Source organism: Rattus rattus, chromosome 5, assembly GCF_011064425.1.
Source record: "Rattus rattus isolate New Zealand chromosome 5, Rrattus_CSIRO_v1, whole genome shotgun sequence".
Classification (NCBI taxonomy): domain Eukaryota; kingdom Metazoa; phylum Chordata; class Mammalia; order Rodentia; family Muridae; genus Rattus; species Rattus rattus.
In genome coordinates this window covers 4,261,041-4,275,163 of record NC_046158.1, presented here as the reverse complement: position 1 = coordinate 4,275,163, position 14,123 = coordinate 4,261,041, and the positions used below count along the sequence as shown (strand labels likewise).

Here is a 14,123-nt window from a genome sequence, read left to right as displayed (position 1 = left end):
AGGCAACTTTATTAAGGGCAAAGGAATAGGAGAGGTTGCAGTACCCTGCGAGGGAGTTAGAGTAAGGGTGCTCAGGGGGCCCCATGACCATTCGATCCTCCCTTTCATGGGTTTCAAGGAAAGGAACTGGCTACTAAGAGAGTGAATGTGGTTCTGTTTTGACTGACATTTTTCCACTGCCTGTGTCCCTTCCCATAATGCATCTGATTTTAGTCACATGTTGGTCCAATTAGGCACATGCCTAAGATGGTGAATAGGGTCTTCTTAAAAGTTTACCTGAGGGCACAGTTTCGCTTTACTGAACACGTACGTACCTAGAACCAGTCCAGGCTGAACCCCTACCACCCCGTATCCAGACACAGCTGTGTTTGGACAGATACTATTGATGATGGTTGGCAGGGGAGGAAGCACTTTGCCCATCGTCCAGAGAGGGGCACACATGTAGCCTGGCATAGAGGATGCTTGGTTCGGAGAGGGGAGGGAGGTGTGCATAGTACAGGCAGGTCAGGAGCTCAGCTGCTGTGTGCATCATTAAATATATTTTATTTCACATGGTCACACATGTAAAATAAAGTTTATTTTACATGTACATGGACATTTCTGCCCGCATGCACATATGAGTGCTATGTATATGCCTGGTGCCCATTGAGGCCAGAAGAAGGGACCAGAGGCCCTGGAACTGGAGTTAATAGATAGTTGTAAGCTGCCATATTGGGAATTGAACCCGGGTCCTTTAGAATAGCAGCCAGTGCCCTTAATTGCTGAGCCATTCCCCCAGCCTCCCACGTACGTTATTACGGAAAGGATGGTGTGCACGGTCAAACTAAGCGGGGTCCTGGGTTACCTCACCATTCTCTGTGCTTGCCTGCCTCACCTCTGACCCCTCTGTCCCAGCATAGGCTCCAGGCCAAGGTAGAGAGAGCCACTCACAGGGAAATTAGGCAGAGATGAAGTCGTCACAGGGTCCCGGCCTGGGCGCCCGCAGGGGGTCATGGAAGTCAGTGTGGCAACAAGGACTGAAGACAGAGAACACTGAGCACACTGGCCAGGCCCTGAGGAAGGCCCTCGGCTGAGCATGTGGCCCTATCTTGGTCCCCACATTTGCCTCAGCCACCGTTTGTCCAATGAAAGATCTAACTAGGGAGCCTTCCATTGTAACACATCACGGGGTTCTGGGTCTCACCTTAATTAGGGAGTTCTGGGTAAGGAAGGGAAAGGGTGGGAGTTTTCCATGTGGGGCCTACGGCAGAGCATCTCTGTGACTCCTGCAAGAAAGCAGAAGAGGTGACCGCTGCTCGGACAACCACTGTGGAGTCCGTAAGCAGCACCTAGCAGGTCACAGGGCTAGCGAAGAGCCTGGGTCCCGGCATCTGCCATGGGCCTTGGGACCCTTCCTCCATCTCTCTGACCCCCAATTTCCTCACATGTGACTAGGGAATGTGTGATGTCACCCGTTGAACTCAAGGAACTGTTTCTGGTATTTCTGAAAGCATTTTCTCCTGGCAGCTGCTTAGAGGGTACCCACTGTGGCCATTGCTCTCATGCTAGGGGGTGGATGGGGTGAGCTATCCCCTCAGCAGGTCTGGAGCCGAGAAAGGAAAAGTCAGGAGTCAAAAGCAGAGCTGAGGGGGAGGTGGGTGGGCCCAGATCTGAGGCCCTGCTTGGAGGAGGCCGTAGTTGGTCGCCACCATGGTGAACACCGCAGAGCAGGTTTCAGGGGACTCAGGCCAGGGGCTGCACCATGGGGGGTGGGGTATCCTCCATCTCTGAAGACCAGGGCCCTGAAGCTAGGATCTGTGCCTTGTGTGACCACAGACCCGGTGAGAAAGGGCCCCATGTGGCGCTCACAGACAGTCTCTTGTCTTGTGGTAACTTTCCAAGCTGCGTCAGCGTCTCCCTTAAATTTTCCCAATCCCAAGGCCAGGAAAGAAGTTCAATGTTATCTGAAGATGGCTGGCAGTTTCTGGAGAGATGGGAAAAGAGGAGGCCGCTTTCCCGTGGCTCTAGATTCACCCTGTTAGTGAAAGCCAGGACCTCCCGGGTGGATGGCTTAGGGACACAGACCCATGGACCATGGAGGGTGACAGGGCTGCAGGGGCAGGGAAGGAGCAGGAAGAGGAAGACTGTCTACCCTGGGGCCAGATCTGGCTCTCCTGAGGGACAGGAGTTGGACTTTCTGTTCTAGGGAAAATAGTCCCATTCTTCCACCCCAGCACAGGCAACAATGTACTAACAGCCAGAACTCCACCAGCTTCCCAGGAGAATGGAGTCTGGGGTGTCTGTAGTACTTGGAGCAAGGACTAGGGAAATCCCCACCCTCTGTACTCAGTTCAGGTTCTGTGGCTCGCATGGTAGGAGCATCCTTGTGTGCCCGTGGGCCTCGGGTACTTGTCAATACATATTCGCCAGCCGGCACCCCACTCTTGACCATCAGATACAAGGTCACGTGTAATGGAAATTTTCACGTGCTTATTCCAAATAGTTTCCGTTACAAGAACAGGAACAACAGAGAGAACAAGGAAGAGTTGAGGGCAGCACGTTAGGGTGGCTCATAACAGTCAGGGACACCGGAAACGGCAGGTGTGAGCTTCATGTTAAGCTTGTCGAGGCTAACACAAAACCTCTATACCCACCTAGGGTTCAGGAGGAGATAAATTGGGAAGTCTGGGAGGCCATGGGGCTCACTGTGCCCCAGCCCCTGTGTGAACCCTGACCCCTCACTGGCTGCATCTCCGTCAGCCTCAGCCATAAAGGATCCCGTGGCCTTCCTCGCAGGTGGGAGGGTCCTGAGGACAAACTGCAGCAGGGAAGGCAAATGTGTCCTCCTGTGTGTCTATCCAAGCCCCCACGCCAAACCCAGAGGCTCCCGTAGGACAGTGCAAAGTGCATCTACAGCCACTACCCCTCCAAAACGGGCTCTCTCTGCTTCATTTCTGGAACTCTCTAGAGGCAGACTGAGCTAACCTCAGGTTGGCCATGGAGCTGTGATCAAGAGTGACTTTAGCTTCATGGTGTGAGCCTTGACAGATGCCTTTGAGAAGAGACAAAGCAAATGGACCGTTCCCTAGGTCCCAGCTCACTGAGGTTCCCCACAGATTAATCGCTTCCCACAGATGCGCCCAGGCTGACGGATCCTCCCCAGGACGTCACCGTGGAGCTAGGCAAGAGTGTCTTCCTCACCTGCCGGGCCACAGGCCGCCCACCCCCAACCGTCACCTGGAGGCGTGGAGACGGCCAAGCCCTGGAGCCTGGGAGGGGGAGCAGAACTGGACAACGAGATTCAGGAGTCTTGGTCTTTGAAAGTAAGAGAAGGGAGCTGGGTGGGCTGGCAGACAGGGTTGAGGAGGGTAGGAGCCTGGTCCCAGTACTTGCTGCATTGGGTACTTTTCTATCCGTGTGTCATAGCATCATGACCAAGGTGACTTAGAGAAGGAAGGCTTGAGCTGTGACTTACAGTTCCAGAGGCCAGAGTTTATTACCATCACGGCAGTGAGCATGGCAGAGACAGGCAGGCATGGTGCTAGAGTAGCAGCTGAGAGTTCATACCTTGGTCCACAATAGGAAACAGAGAGAGGCACACTGGGGATGGTGCGGGTTAGCAGCACACCTCCTCCAGCGAGGCCACACCTCCTAATCCTTCCTAAAAAGTTCTACCAACTGGAGATGGAATATTCAAACATGCGGGGGCTATAAGAACCTTTCTCATTTAACCGACCATGGGCAGGCTGATGCTGGCTCATATGTGCTGGTAGTTCTGGCCAAGTCATTCCATTATGAGATGGATCACCACCCTAATGATGCTAAAGGTGTCCTCAAGAGCAGGCTAGCTGCTCCTCATTGTCATGGGGGTAGCACACATGAGCAGCTCAACCACATATCTATCCCTTGTCCCATTCCACAGATGAGCAAGGTGAGGTCCAGCATCACCCTCTTCCGTCTCCTCTGATATCCTGGTCCTCCCTTGCATGCATGCAGGGCCTGGCTGTGCACTTGTACTGTTAGAGTCTGTGGGTTCCCAACAGCCAGCTTCATTCCTTTCCTCAGGAGTCTCCCTGGAAGACCAAGCCTCGTACGTGTGCGAAGCTCGTAATGTATTCGGGAAGGCCCAGGCTGAGGCTCAGCTGGTGGTCACTGGACACGGTCTGTGGGTGAATCTGGAAGCTGTAGGGAGTGGGAGGCAGGTGCTCCAGCCAGGCTGTGGGTGTCCCAGGGTTCTCCTTGTATCTATCACACTGGACCAATGTATCCCCACATTTCTATCCCTGCTTCTTGGGCCATCGTCTCCTAGGGAACACCTAATTCCCTAGGCTCTCTGGTCTTGCTGCAATCATGGTCTTCTTGGGGAAGTCCATGGGTGGGGTGGGTCTGTGTCCCTCAGACCTGTGTGACCAGCAGCTCTCATTTCCCCACAGCACCTCCACAGATCGCCAGCAGTGCTTCTGTCGTACGTGTCCTAGAGGGACAGCCCGTGTCCCTGACCTGTGTCATCCTGGCAGGGAGGCCCCTCCCTGAGAGACGCTGGCTCAAGGCTGGCAGGCCTGTGAGTTCTAGGCTTCCCTGGCAGCTGTGGGCAGAGGTCACAGCCACACCTCAGCCCTTGCCTTGAAGCTACCCCATTTTGGAATGTTTCCTTCCTCCTCCCTCTCCGTCCTGGTTCGTCCCAGAATCACCTGTCTCCTGAATTGTTGGCATCTGTGGTCCTGCCATTTCTCCCTGCTTACTGCCCAGTAGGAGAACAATCCAGGGGAGGGTCTGAGGAGAGAGGATGCAGGGTGGCCAAGCCACTCTCGTGGGATGTTTCCAGGATGAGCCCATGCCCTGTGTGGTTTAGCTCATAGCAACATATGCGGGAGCCAGTTTTTCAGTCCGTGGCACAGGGCTGTCTACATCATCACCCTGCTCCCTGTACCTTTTCTGTCTTCCCTGGGCCATTACCCTTGAAGCCTCTGTGCCCTTGAGACCATAAAGGATTCCCCTCAGCTAAAACACCAGCTACCGGGCAGGCTGACAGCAGTGCTTGTGTGTACTTTCTGTTCCCCATGCTCGGCTCCTGACCTGACCTAGCCACCAGGCAGCAGGAGCAGCTCCAGCAACAACATGGCTCCTGCCAGGGCCACCGGCCACCTGCTGCAGGCTCAAGCATGTCTAAGCATCTCCCACCCCCGCCTCCTCATGTCCCATCCCATCCTAACTATTTCCCATCAGGCCAGATAATCATGTATCCGTGCACTAGCCCACACCGCTGCTGCCGCTGGGATGCCTTTCCAGTTGCTCTTGCTTATCCTTCTCTTCCCCGCAGCACAAAAGCCACTCCTTGCTCTCATCTTCTGCATTCCTTGTACCTAGCCATTTCCCCCATTCTGCAGATAGGGAAACTGAGGCTTAGAGAAGTTAAACAACATGCTTAAAATCAAATAGCTAGTAGGTGGCCAAGCTGGGCTCAAACCCTGTGGCCCATACTTCAAAACTTCAGAGGCTCCAGCCCGTCCTAAATAAAGTTTTGCTTTGTTCTAGATCAAGTTTTATTGAAATGCATTCCCTCATAATTAGTCTCTGTTTGGGTCAAATTGGGCAACTGAGACAGAAATCATGTAGTCTGGAATAGTCCCCCTCTGACGCTCGGTGCAGACAGTTTGCCAAGCCCGTTTTAAGTCTCACGTAGAGCATCGTCTCTCGTGCCTTTGCTCCCCCAACTAGAGATGGCTTCCTTCTAGCACAGATGTGCTTCCGAGTCTCTTTGGGAGTGTGTTGTTTATCCTGGCCTCGGCTTTACCAGTGAAACCAGAACCTCTGAAGTTAGCCGTCATACCACTGTTATCTTTGGTTTAAAAACTCCCTAGGGTTCTCAGTGTGCAAGCAAGTTCGTATAAGCCACGCTGCAGAGAAGCATTAAAGGTTTGCTCTGTTAACTTGAACTTGAGACCTAATAACATAGTACTGACCTCTCTGCCCTGACAGCCCTGTACAGTGAACATGGGCATGGGTTGCCTCCTTCCTTCCTCCCTCCCTCCCTCCCTCCCTCCCTCCCTCCTCCTCTCCTCCTCTCCTTCCTTCCTTCTCCGGCAGGTGTGGCTCTATGCATGCATGTGGCACATGGAGTGTGCCTTAAAAGTGTATGGGCTCTACCTAGGCAATCTTTAGCCCCACGACTTCCTTTGCAGCCTGTGCAGTTAAATATGGCAGACTCCTTGAGAGGAGAAGCCCCTAGAAGTCATACAAGCTCTCTGCATATCTGTGTGGCTGCAGTCTCTGCTTGTAGCCCGTGTCCTCTCTCTCTGGGGTCTCGGTGGGGACAAGAAGACAGTTTGCCACTGCCCCGTAGCCTGAGATCTCTGTCTCAACTCCATATTCTTCTTGTTAACTCTCACAAGACAACTTTGGGGTTAGGTGGGTGGCCCTGACCCATTTACCTGCTTGCCCACCTAGCTGAGGGAGAGGGGGACCAGGATATGCAAGGGTGCCTCCCCTCACCCTGCTGATCTCAGGAGATGGTGAGGCTCAGATAAGGGGTGAGGCCTGGAAAACTGTATTTGCACCCCACCAGGCTCTTCTACCAGGCCCCTGGCCTCTTGGTCCAGCATCTGCTGATGGCTTGAAGAGCAGAGAAGCTACTAGGAGTAGCACCTAACCACCTAAGCGCTGGCCCCTTCATCTAAGCTCCTGCCTCTCTGCCCCCACCAGCTCCCTCCAGGCAATCGGCATGCTGTCCGTGCTGATGGCAGCCTCCACCTTGACCGGGCCCTGCAAGAAGATGCTGGGAGATACAGCTGTGTGGCCACCAATGTGGCAGGCTCTCAGCACCGAGATGTGGAGCTGGTGGTCCAGGGTGAGTCTTAGATCCCAAGATGGTGGTGATGGGCTGAGGGGAAAGTGCTTGAGATAACTTGATCTTCAACAACATGTCTTTGCTGCAGGGAAATTAGAGTCGGATATTCCTATACTATCAGTGTGCCCTGTCTGCAGTGGTCCCTCAGTAGCCATGGTGAATTGGTTTCCACATACCCTTTGCTTATAAAAGCCCATACGTGCTCAAGTATCTGAACTTGGCACGGGGCTCAGTTGGTAGAGAGCTCGTCTGGCAGGTCCAGGCCTTGCGTTCCATCCCTTCCACATGAACAAGGCGTGGTGGTGCACACTGTAATCCCAGCGCCTGGAAGACGGAGGCAGGCGAGCCAGGAGCTCAGACTCACACTAGTGAGTTAGAGGCTAGCCTGGGCTACAGGAAAGCCTGAAGGATTTTCACAGGACCTGGTCACATCCCCCTGTAGGCTCTAGATAGCTTCTAGTGCCTAGTAGAATGGAGACACTTCAAATGGTTATTATATTTATTTACAAAGGAAAAATGAGCTTTTCCGTTGAAGTATTTTTCTAAACATCTTCCATCTGTGGTTGCTTGAGCCTGTGTAGGAACCTGTGCACAGGCTTGACTGCATGTATATTTAGAACAGCCGTTTATGAACACGCTATTAGAGACTATGTATTCATTCATTATGCATGGTTTGGTATGTTGTTTTCACTTGAGAGTGAGTCTAGCCCAGTCTAGATGGCTAGCCTGGAACTCACTATGTAGACCAAACAGGCATCAAAACCAAAGAGATTCACCTGCCCCTGCCTCATGAGTGCAGGGCTTGAAGGTGAAGGCTACCATGCCTGTCTCTTTGTTTGTTCTTTATATGCATTGTATATAAATTCTCTTTATATCTGTCTCCCTAGCTTTCATTTCCCTACAAATCTATTTATTTTTGTGTGTATAATGTGTGCTCATGCATGTGCTCCTGTGTGTGCTCATGTGTGCTCATGTATGTGCTCCTGTGTGCTCCTGTGTGTGTTCCTGTGTGCACCTGTGTGTGCTCATGTGTGCTCATGTATGTGCTCCTGTGTGCTCGTGTGTGTACCTGTGTGCTCATGTGTGTGCACCTGTGTACTCACATGTGTGGGGGCAGAGCTGACATCAGGTGTCATCTGCCATGACTCTCCTCCTCTTTGTATCACTATCACATATATTTATTCATGTGTGTGCCCGCAGCACGGCATGCCTGTGGCGGTCAGAGGACAATTGAGGGTGTGGGTTCCCTCCTTGCCATGTGGGTCCCAGGAGAGCATTCAGGCTGTTTGTTTGGTTTGGTGGCAGGCACCCTTTCACGCACTGAGCATCTTCTAGCCCACCCATCACATTGTTTGCTGAGATAGAACCTCTAACTGATCCCTGAGCTCACCGATCGCCTAGACTAATCAGCGAGCTCTGGGATCTACCTCCTCCACCACCTGCCGCCACCACCACCTTCTGCCCCACACTGAATTATAGATGCGTCCCACCTTTATGTGGGGGCTGAGATCCTACCTCAGGAGGCACTTTAATAACCAAGCCATCGCCACAGTCCCACAAGTCCGAGTTAAAAACAAAACAAAACAAAAAACAAACAAACAAACCACCCAGCCAGGCTGTGGTAGTGCACACCTTTAATCCTAGCACCCAGGAGGTGAAAGGAGGTGGATTTCTGTGAGTTCGAGGCCAGCCTCATCTACAGAGTGAGTTCTAGGACAGCCAGAGCAATACAGAAGAACCCTGTCACAAAATAAACAAAGACAGACAAAGACAAACAACAACAATAACCCCCCCCCAAAAAAAAAAACCAAAGCCCAAACTGTGGTCATGTCTGCTGTTGTCTTGTCAGATGTTCCCATGACAATATGCCATGGCCGTGTCCCTGTCACTCCCGGCTTCAGAGGAATCAGTGTAGAGCCTGCAGATCCCTGTTGGCATACACTGTGATGTCTACTCTACCTCTCCCGTGTCCTCACCACACCTGGGGATGTATGTCCACGTCCTCTGTGTTTTGGGTCTCGGCAGTGGCACATGTTGAGGCCGTAAGTTTATTTTACCCAGTCGCCCTCTTACTCAGGGTGTCAGGTCCTCAATTCACCCAAACAAGTCCCGTCTTCCTACCAGGCGAGGAGCTAAATCAGGCTGCATTTATCATCAGCCCAGGTCATTCTCTTTCCGTGGTGATTCTTGTATGAAACTCTGGAGGGGTGAGTGGGAGGGAGCAGGCCTCCTCAGGTGAGAGACCAGCCAAATCCATCAGGGGCTGGGGCAGGAAGATGCAGTATCCTGTCTGGACAATCAGACATTGTCCCAGTCAAGCCCTGCTAAAGCTTGAACAATGACAGACCTTAGCTAGGTTTCACGTGTTTCTGCCTGTCTCTGTCTCTGTCTGTCTGTCTGTCTCTCCATCCTTCCCTCCCCTCCCCCACCTCCAGTATTTAGAGGCCAAATCTGTGACATTGGTGTGGTCTAGCCTGGTCTCCTGGCTCCATCATGATCATGCCACACAAGCCACTTATCCTCTGGAAGTACAAGGAAGACGTTTTGCCCCCTGGACATTACTCCCTGAAGCTCCAGGGCGCTTGGCTTCTGGCTTTCCTCTGGACCTCGTCATGAATCCAGAAGGTTCCCAGCATGCCTTTGGCACCTGTTTCCTAAGTTCACTCTGTCCTGTGAACATTGTTTTCTGCTGTTTCTCATCGGTTTGTCCCCAAAGCCATGAGCGGGGAATCCAAGTCAGTTTAGCTTTCTGGCCCATCCTGGAATCCAGGGACTGAGCGATTACGTGGTTTACACAAAGTCCTGAGCAGAGAGACTGAGCAGCTGTTCTCAGCACAGGCAGCCTGTGTCTGGGACAGATTCAATAACCACCAGCCATGTGGCCATGGACTGAGCCAATTTCCTTCTCCTGTTGGATTTCTTTTAAATATCAGACCAACAAAAGGTTGGTCATTCCCATTTTCTAGTGTTGAATCCAAAGGTGTAAAACACATCCCCAGACACTGTCCACTTCTAAACATTCTCTGTCCCTCTGTCTTTCTCTCTCTGTGTCTGTATGCCCCCTTTCTGTCTCTGTCTCTGTGTCTCTCTGTCTGTCTGTCTCTTTCTGTCTCACCCCTTCACCTTCTCTCTTTGTGACAGGGTCTTACTATGTAGCCCTGGTTGGCCTGTAACTCTATGTAGACCAGGCTGGCTTTGAACTCACAGAGATCTGTATGCTTCTGCCTCCTGAGTGCTGGATTTAATGGTGTGCACCAGCATGCCTAGCTTAGAGTGCTCTCCTTTCATTGTGCATGTACACTGGATAACGTGTGTGCACTTAGAAGTCAGAGGTTAACACTGAGCGTCTTCCTGTCTTTGCCCACCTTACGTGTTAAGGGTCATCAGTCGGTCAGAGAGCTCTGCCCATGCACAGCACAGAAGCTGCCTTATATGTGGGTGCTGGGAACCAAGCTCAGCTCCTCATGCCTATCCAGCAAACACTTTATTGACTGAGCATCACCCCAGTTCCCCCTCTCTGTGTTCTTTTCCTTTTCCTTCTTCCCCCTCTTCTTTCTCCACCCTCTTCCTTCTTTTCTTCCTAGTGGTGGGAGTGGAACCCCGTAGCCATGAGCCTATCAGACAAGCGCTTTGCCACCAAGCTGTGTCTCCCACCTCTTATTTGTAATTCCGTTTTGAGACAGATTCTCACTATATTGCCCAGGCAGACCGGAACTTGGGGTCCTCTTGGCTCCGCCTCTCCAAGGTCACTAGGACACCTGTAGTACAAAGCCTGGGTAGACTATAGGTTTTGCTTTCAAAATGGATTTCTTGAAAAAATTAAGCAGATAGGCAAAAATATCTCGTGAATTCCTCTCCCTCACCTCAGCCTCCCTCAGTATCAACAGCCGCCGCCACTACTCAGCCTGTGCTAACAGCTGGCCCAGGCCTGGCGTCCCCAGCCAAGTCCACTGCTTTGTGCATATCTGTCACGTGTCCCCACCTTGGTGGTCTCAACTTGATGTTTTCCCTGTCTTAAAAACCCTCGGTGTTCTGCACCTCTACCCAGAAACCACTAATGCTTCTTTTTTTTTTTTTTTTTTTTTGAAGGCTGAGTACTATTTCATTATGGGCACACGTCCCTGTTACTTATCCAGTCATCCCTGGGGGACATTTGGGTTGCTTCTGGGCCTTGGCCATTAGGTACCTTGGTTTATAAAATTTTGGTCTATTTATAAAAGTGCCACCTAGAATCCATCCAACTGCCACCCACCACGTCACCAAGGAAGGAGTGCCAGCTTCCCTCCCCTGCATGGCTTCGGGGGTCCCTACCCCTACCATCACCTGGACCAAGGTAGGCAGAACTTGTAACCTTTCGGAGTAGGGGGCCCAGAGAGGTGAACTTGATGCATCCTGGGACAGAGCGTGAACTCTGATGTCGTCACCGTGGTTCTGTCCTAGGAAACCAACACCCTGACTACCAGCGACCATTACAGTGTGAGCAGAAATGGTACCCTGGTCATTGTTCAGCCATCCCCACAGGATGCAGGTGCCTATGTGTGCACAGCCACCAACAGCGTGGGCTTCTCCAGCCAGGAGATGTGGCTGTCCGTTAATAGTGAGTGTCATGGATCCTGATGGGCGAGCGATGGCTGGGAGGGGTGCCACAGGGGCTCACACAGTCTCTGTGCCCAGCCGGCTCACAGAACCAAAGCCCTGAACAGACACAGGACTCACATGTCCTGCAACACCCTCCCTCTTCACCTTCCTCTGTTCCTCACCCCCACCCTCCTCTGCCCCCCACCCTGTCCCACTCTCTGACCTCTTGGCTTCTTTGATGTTCTAACCTGCCTCAGGGCTTTCACACATGAGGTTCTCTTCCTCTGGGACCAACCCGCTTCTCTCTTGTGTCAGACCCCCAGCTGGATCAAACAGCTGTTGTAAACTCTGGGTGGGACAACCCCTTAGTAGCGCCCACCATTACTGAGATTAAGTAATCAATTGCGTGCTGGTCAGTTGAGACCCAGTATTCCCTGTAAACTCAAAATGCTGCCTGGACCAGAGTAAGAGTCATTCCCAGCCACTCCCTCAGGGCTGGGCCCTCAGGGGGTGAGTCTGGATTGTGTACCAAAGCTGGTTGTTTGCTGTTAAATAGGTTTGTCATAAAACAATGGGCATTTGGGATACAGAATACTTGCCTAACATACCTGAGGCACTGGGTTCCAACCCCGGGGCTGGTTTTTTTTTTTTTTTTTTTTTTTTTTTTTTTCTGCCAAGTATGAGAGAACGCACCTTTTAGATCCGACATAGGGAGTTCCGGGATAGCCAGGGCTAGGCAGTGAGATCCTGTTTTAAAAAAAATAAAACAAAACCGGGTGGGTATGGTAGTGAACACCTGTAATCTCAGTCTCCAGAAGCCAGAGACAGGAGGATCAGGAGTTCAAGGTCATGTTCTACAACTATAAAGTCCAGCCTAAGCTCCGGGGGACTTAATGAATTTATGGTCAGAAGAAACAGTGTGGTATACATGGGAAGCCATGGTGGTGTTCGGACACCCCCACCACGTGACTTGTTTCTGACCTAATTCTGTGAGCAAGTGCATGCTGAGCAAGCTATGGGTGTGGGAGTCAGTACTGAGGTAGCCTCGTCCATGAAGAGTCCTTGGCCGAACAGAGAAATGATGTGTGTAAGTCATTCTAAATCCCCTTTGGGGCTTTGAAGAAGCGAGAACGAGTTCATGCTGCATCCTGCGGCTCCTATTCCCAGGAATGAAAAGATTGACCAATGGGAGATAGCATATCAGAGTGATGGACAGTCAAGGGGGCGGGCTGTGCTTTCTATTGTCATGACTGGGCTTCGCGTGCTCTCTGAACCTCCCTAAAGGTAAAGGTGACTTCACTCTCTGCTATCCATGGGCGCCATCTGCTAGCCACTTGCTTTTGCTCCCACCGTGTTACTTCTCCCAACAGCCAAGCCCAGGATCCAGAAGAATGACTCTCAGGCTACAGATGCCCCTCTGAGAGTGACAGTCAAGGCTGGTGAAGAGGCGACCCTGGACTGCGAGGCCCAAGGCTCCCCGACTCCGCTGGTCACCTGGACCAAGGATGCCCACCCTCTGCTGCCTGTCACCAACAGGTACCCAGTCCCAGTGTGTGGGGCTAGTAAGATGCCCAGCTTGGGTTGGAGGGAGACTGGTGTCAAAATGGTTGTGACCTAAGTTGGTACCTGTGACCTTGAGACTCGGGGAAGCCTTGAGGGCTTCTGCAAATGTGGCCCGTGACACATCACACACTTTGTAGATGTCCACATCCTGAACTTCAGATGTGAGCTTCTGTGTCCTAGGTCCTGTAGGTCACCTTGCTTCCTGTTTGCCCAGTGACCTGCTTTCTGAGCTGTACCAAGATGCTGAGGGTTCCTGGGCTGGGGTGTGACCCTCGGGGTCATTAGAGTAAGAAAGACCAGAGCTAGGGTGGGATGTACATCTTGACCAAGACACAAGTGGCCTCTACAGCCACTATGTAGAGCAGGTGTCTGGGGGCTTGCCTGCTTCTTTTCACTGGGGACACTGCAAGGGGCTGTTAGTGGCACAGAATTCTGCCTCAGGAGGGGCTGTCAATGGCTACTTCCAGCCAGTAAGTGAGTCTCTAAATTCCTGGAGTCCTTGACCTGGAGCGGGGGAGATGCACTGCAGCACAGGCTGTGACATCAGTCTTGGCAAAGTCTTCGAGACGCCTCAGACCAAGAAGAAGGTCTCCAGCACTTGGCTCTCACCCCCACCACCCCCACGTGTCCCTCAGAACATCTGCTTCCCGAATCCTTCCAAATCTCGCAGCCGTGTATCACCGAATTCACATGGAGCTCAAAGAGCTGGCCTTCGGTGGGCCTCACAGTGTCCTGGAGCAGGCCATGGGATGAGATGGTGGTGAGGGGTGTTGGGGTGGGGTAGGGAGAGCCTACCCCCCACCCCCAAGGCTAGTGTTTGCTCCTTGCCAGGCAGCGGCTGTAGTGTTTGTTTATGACTTGTTACCGAAATGGGAAGCAAATTCCAGTCGTTCACCCCTCCAGCCTGATGCATTAATGGATCAACAGGGAGCTGTAAATCTCCTAGGACCTCCCGAGAAACGGCGGTCATAGAATGTGTTCTCTTCCTTTGCTTTTACTGGCATCCTTCTGGAAGAGTCCCATCGCTTCTCTCTGGACTTGAGGGATTCTGGGAAGTTATCTTTAAGGCAGTCAGTGTGCCCAGGATGGGGATTCAGAGGACTAAGGTTGGGGAAGACACTAGATGCTCCTGCTTCTGTTCTGACTGGGGAGCGCA

At 52.2% G+C, this 14,123-nt stretch overlaps 1 protein-coding gene across 1 annotated transcript in view; it reads left to right on the top strand.

Annotated features, from left to right (window-relative positions):
* Hmcn2 (hemicentin 2) overlaps nt 1-14,123 on the top strand; it is a 148,212-nt gene that overhangs the window by 44,567 nt on the left and 89,522 nt on the right. The window contains 7 exon segments of the mRNA XM_032902812.1: nt 3,114-3,302; nt 4,045-4,140; nt 4,413-4,540; nt 6,682-6,826; nt 11,047-11,159; nt 11,267-11,423; nt 12,775-12,940. Coding sequence (XP_032758703.1) covers nt 3,114-3,302; nt 4,045-4,140; nt 4,413-4,540; nt 6,682-6,826; nt 11,047-11,159; nt 11,267-11,423; nt 12,775-12,940 — 994 coding nt within the window.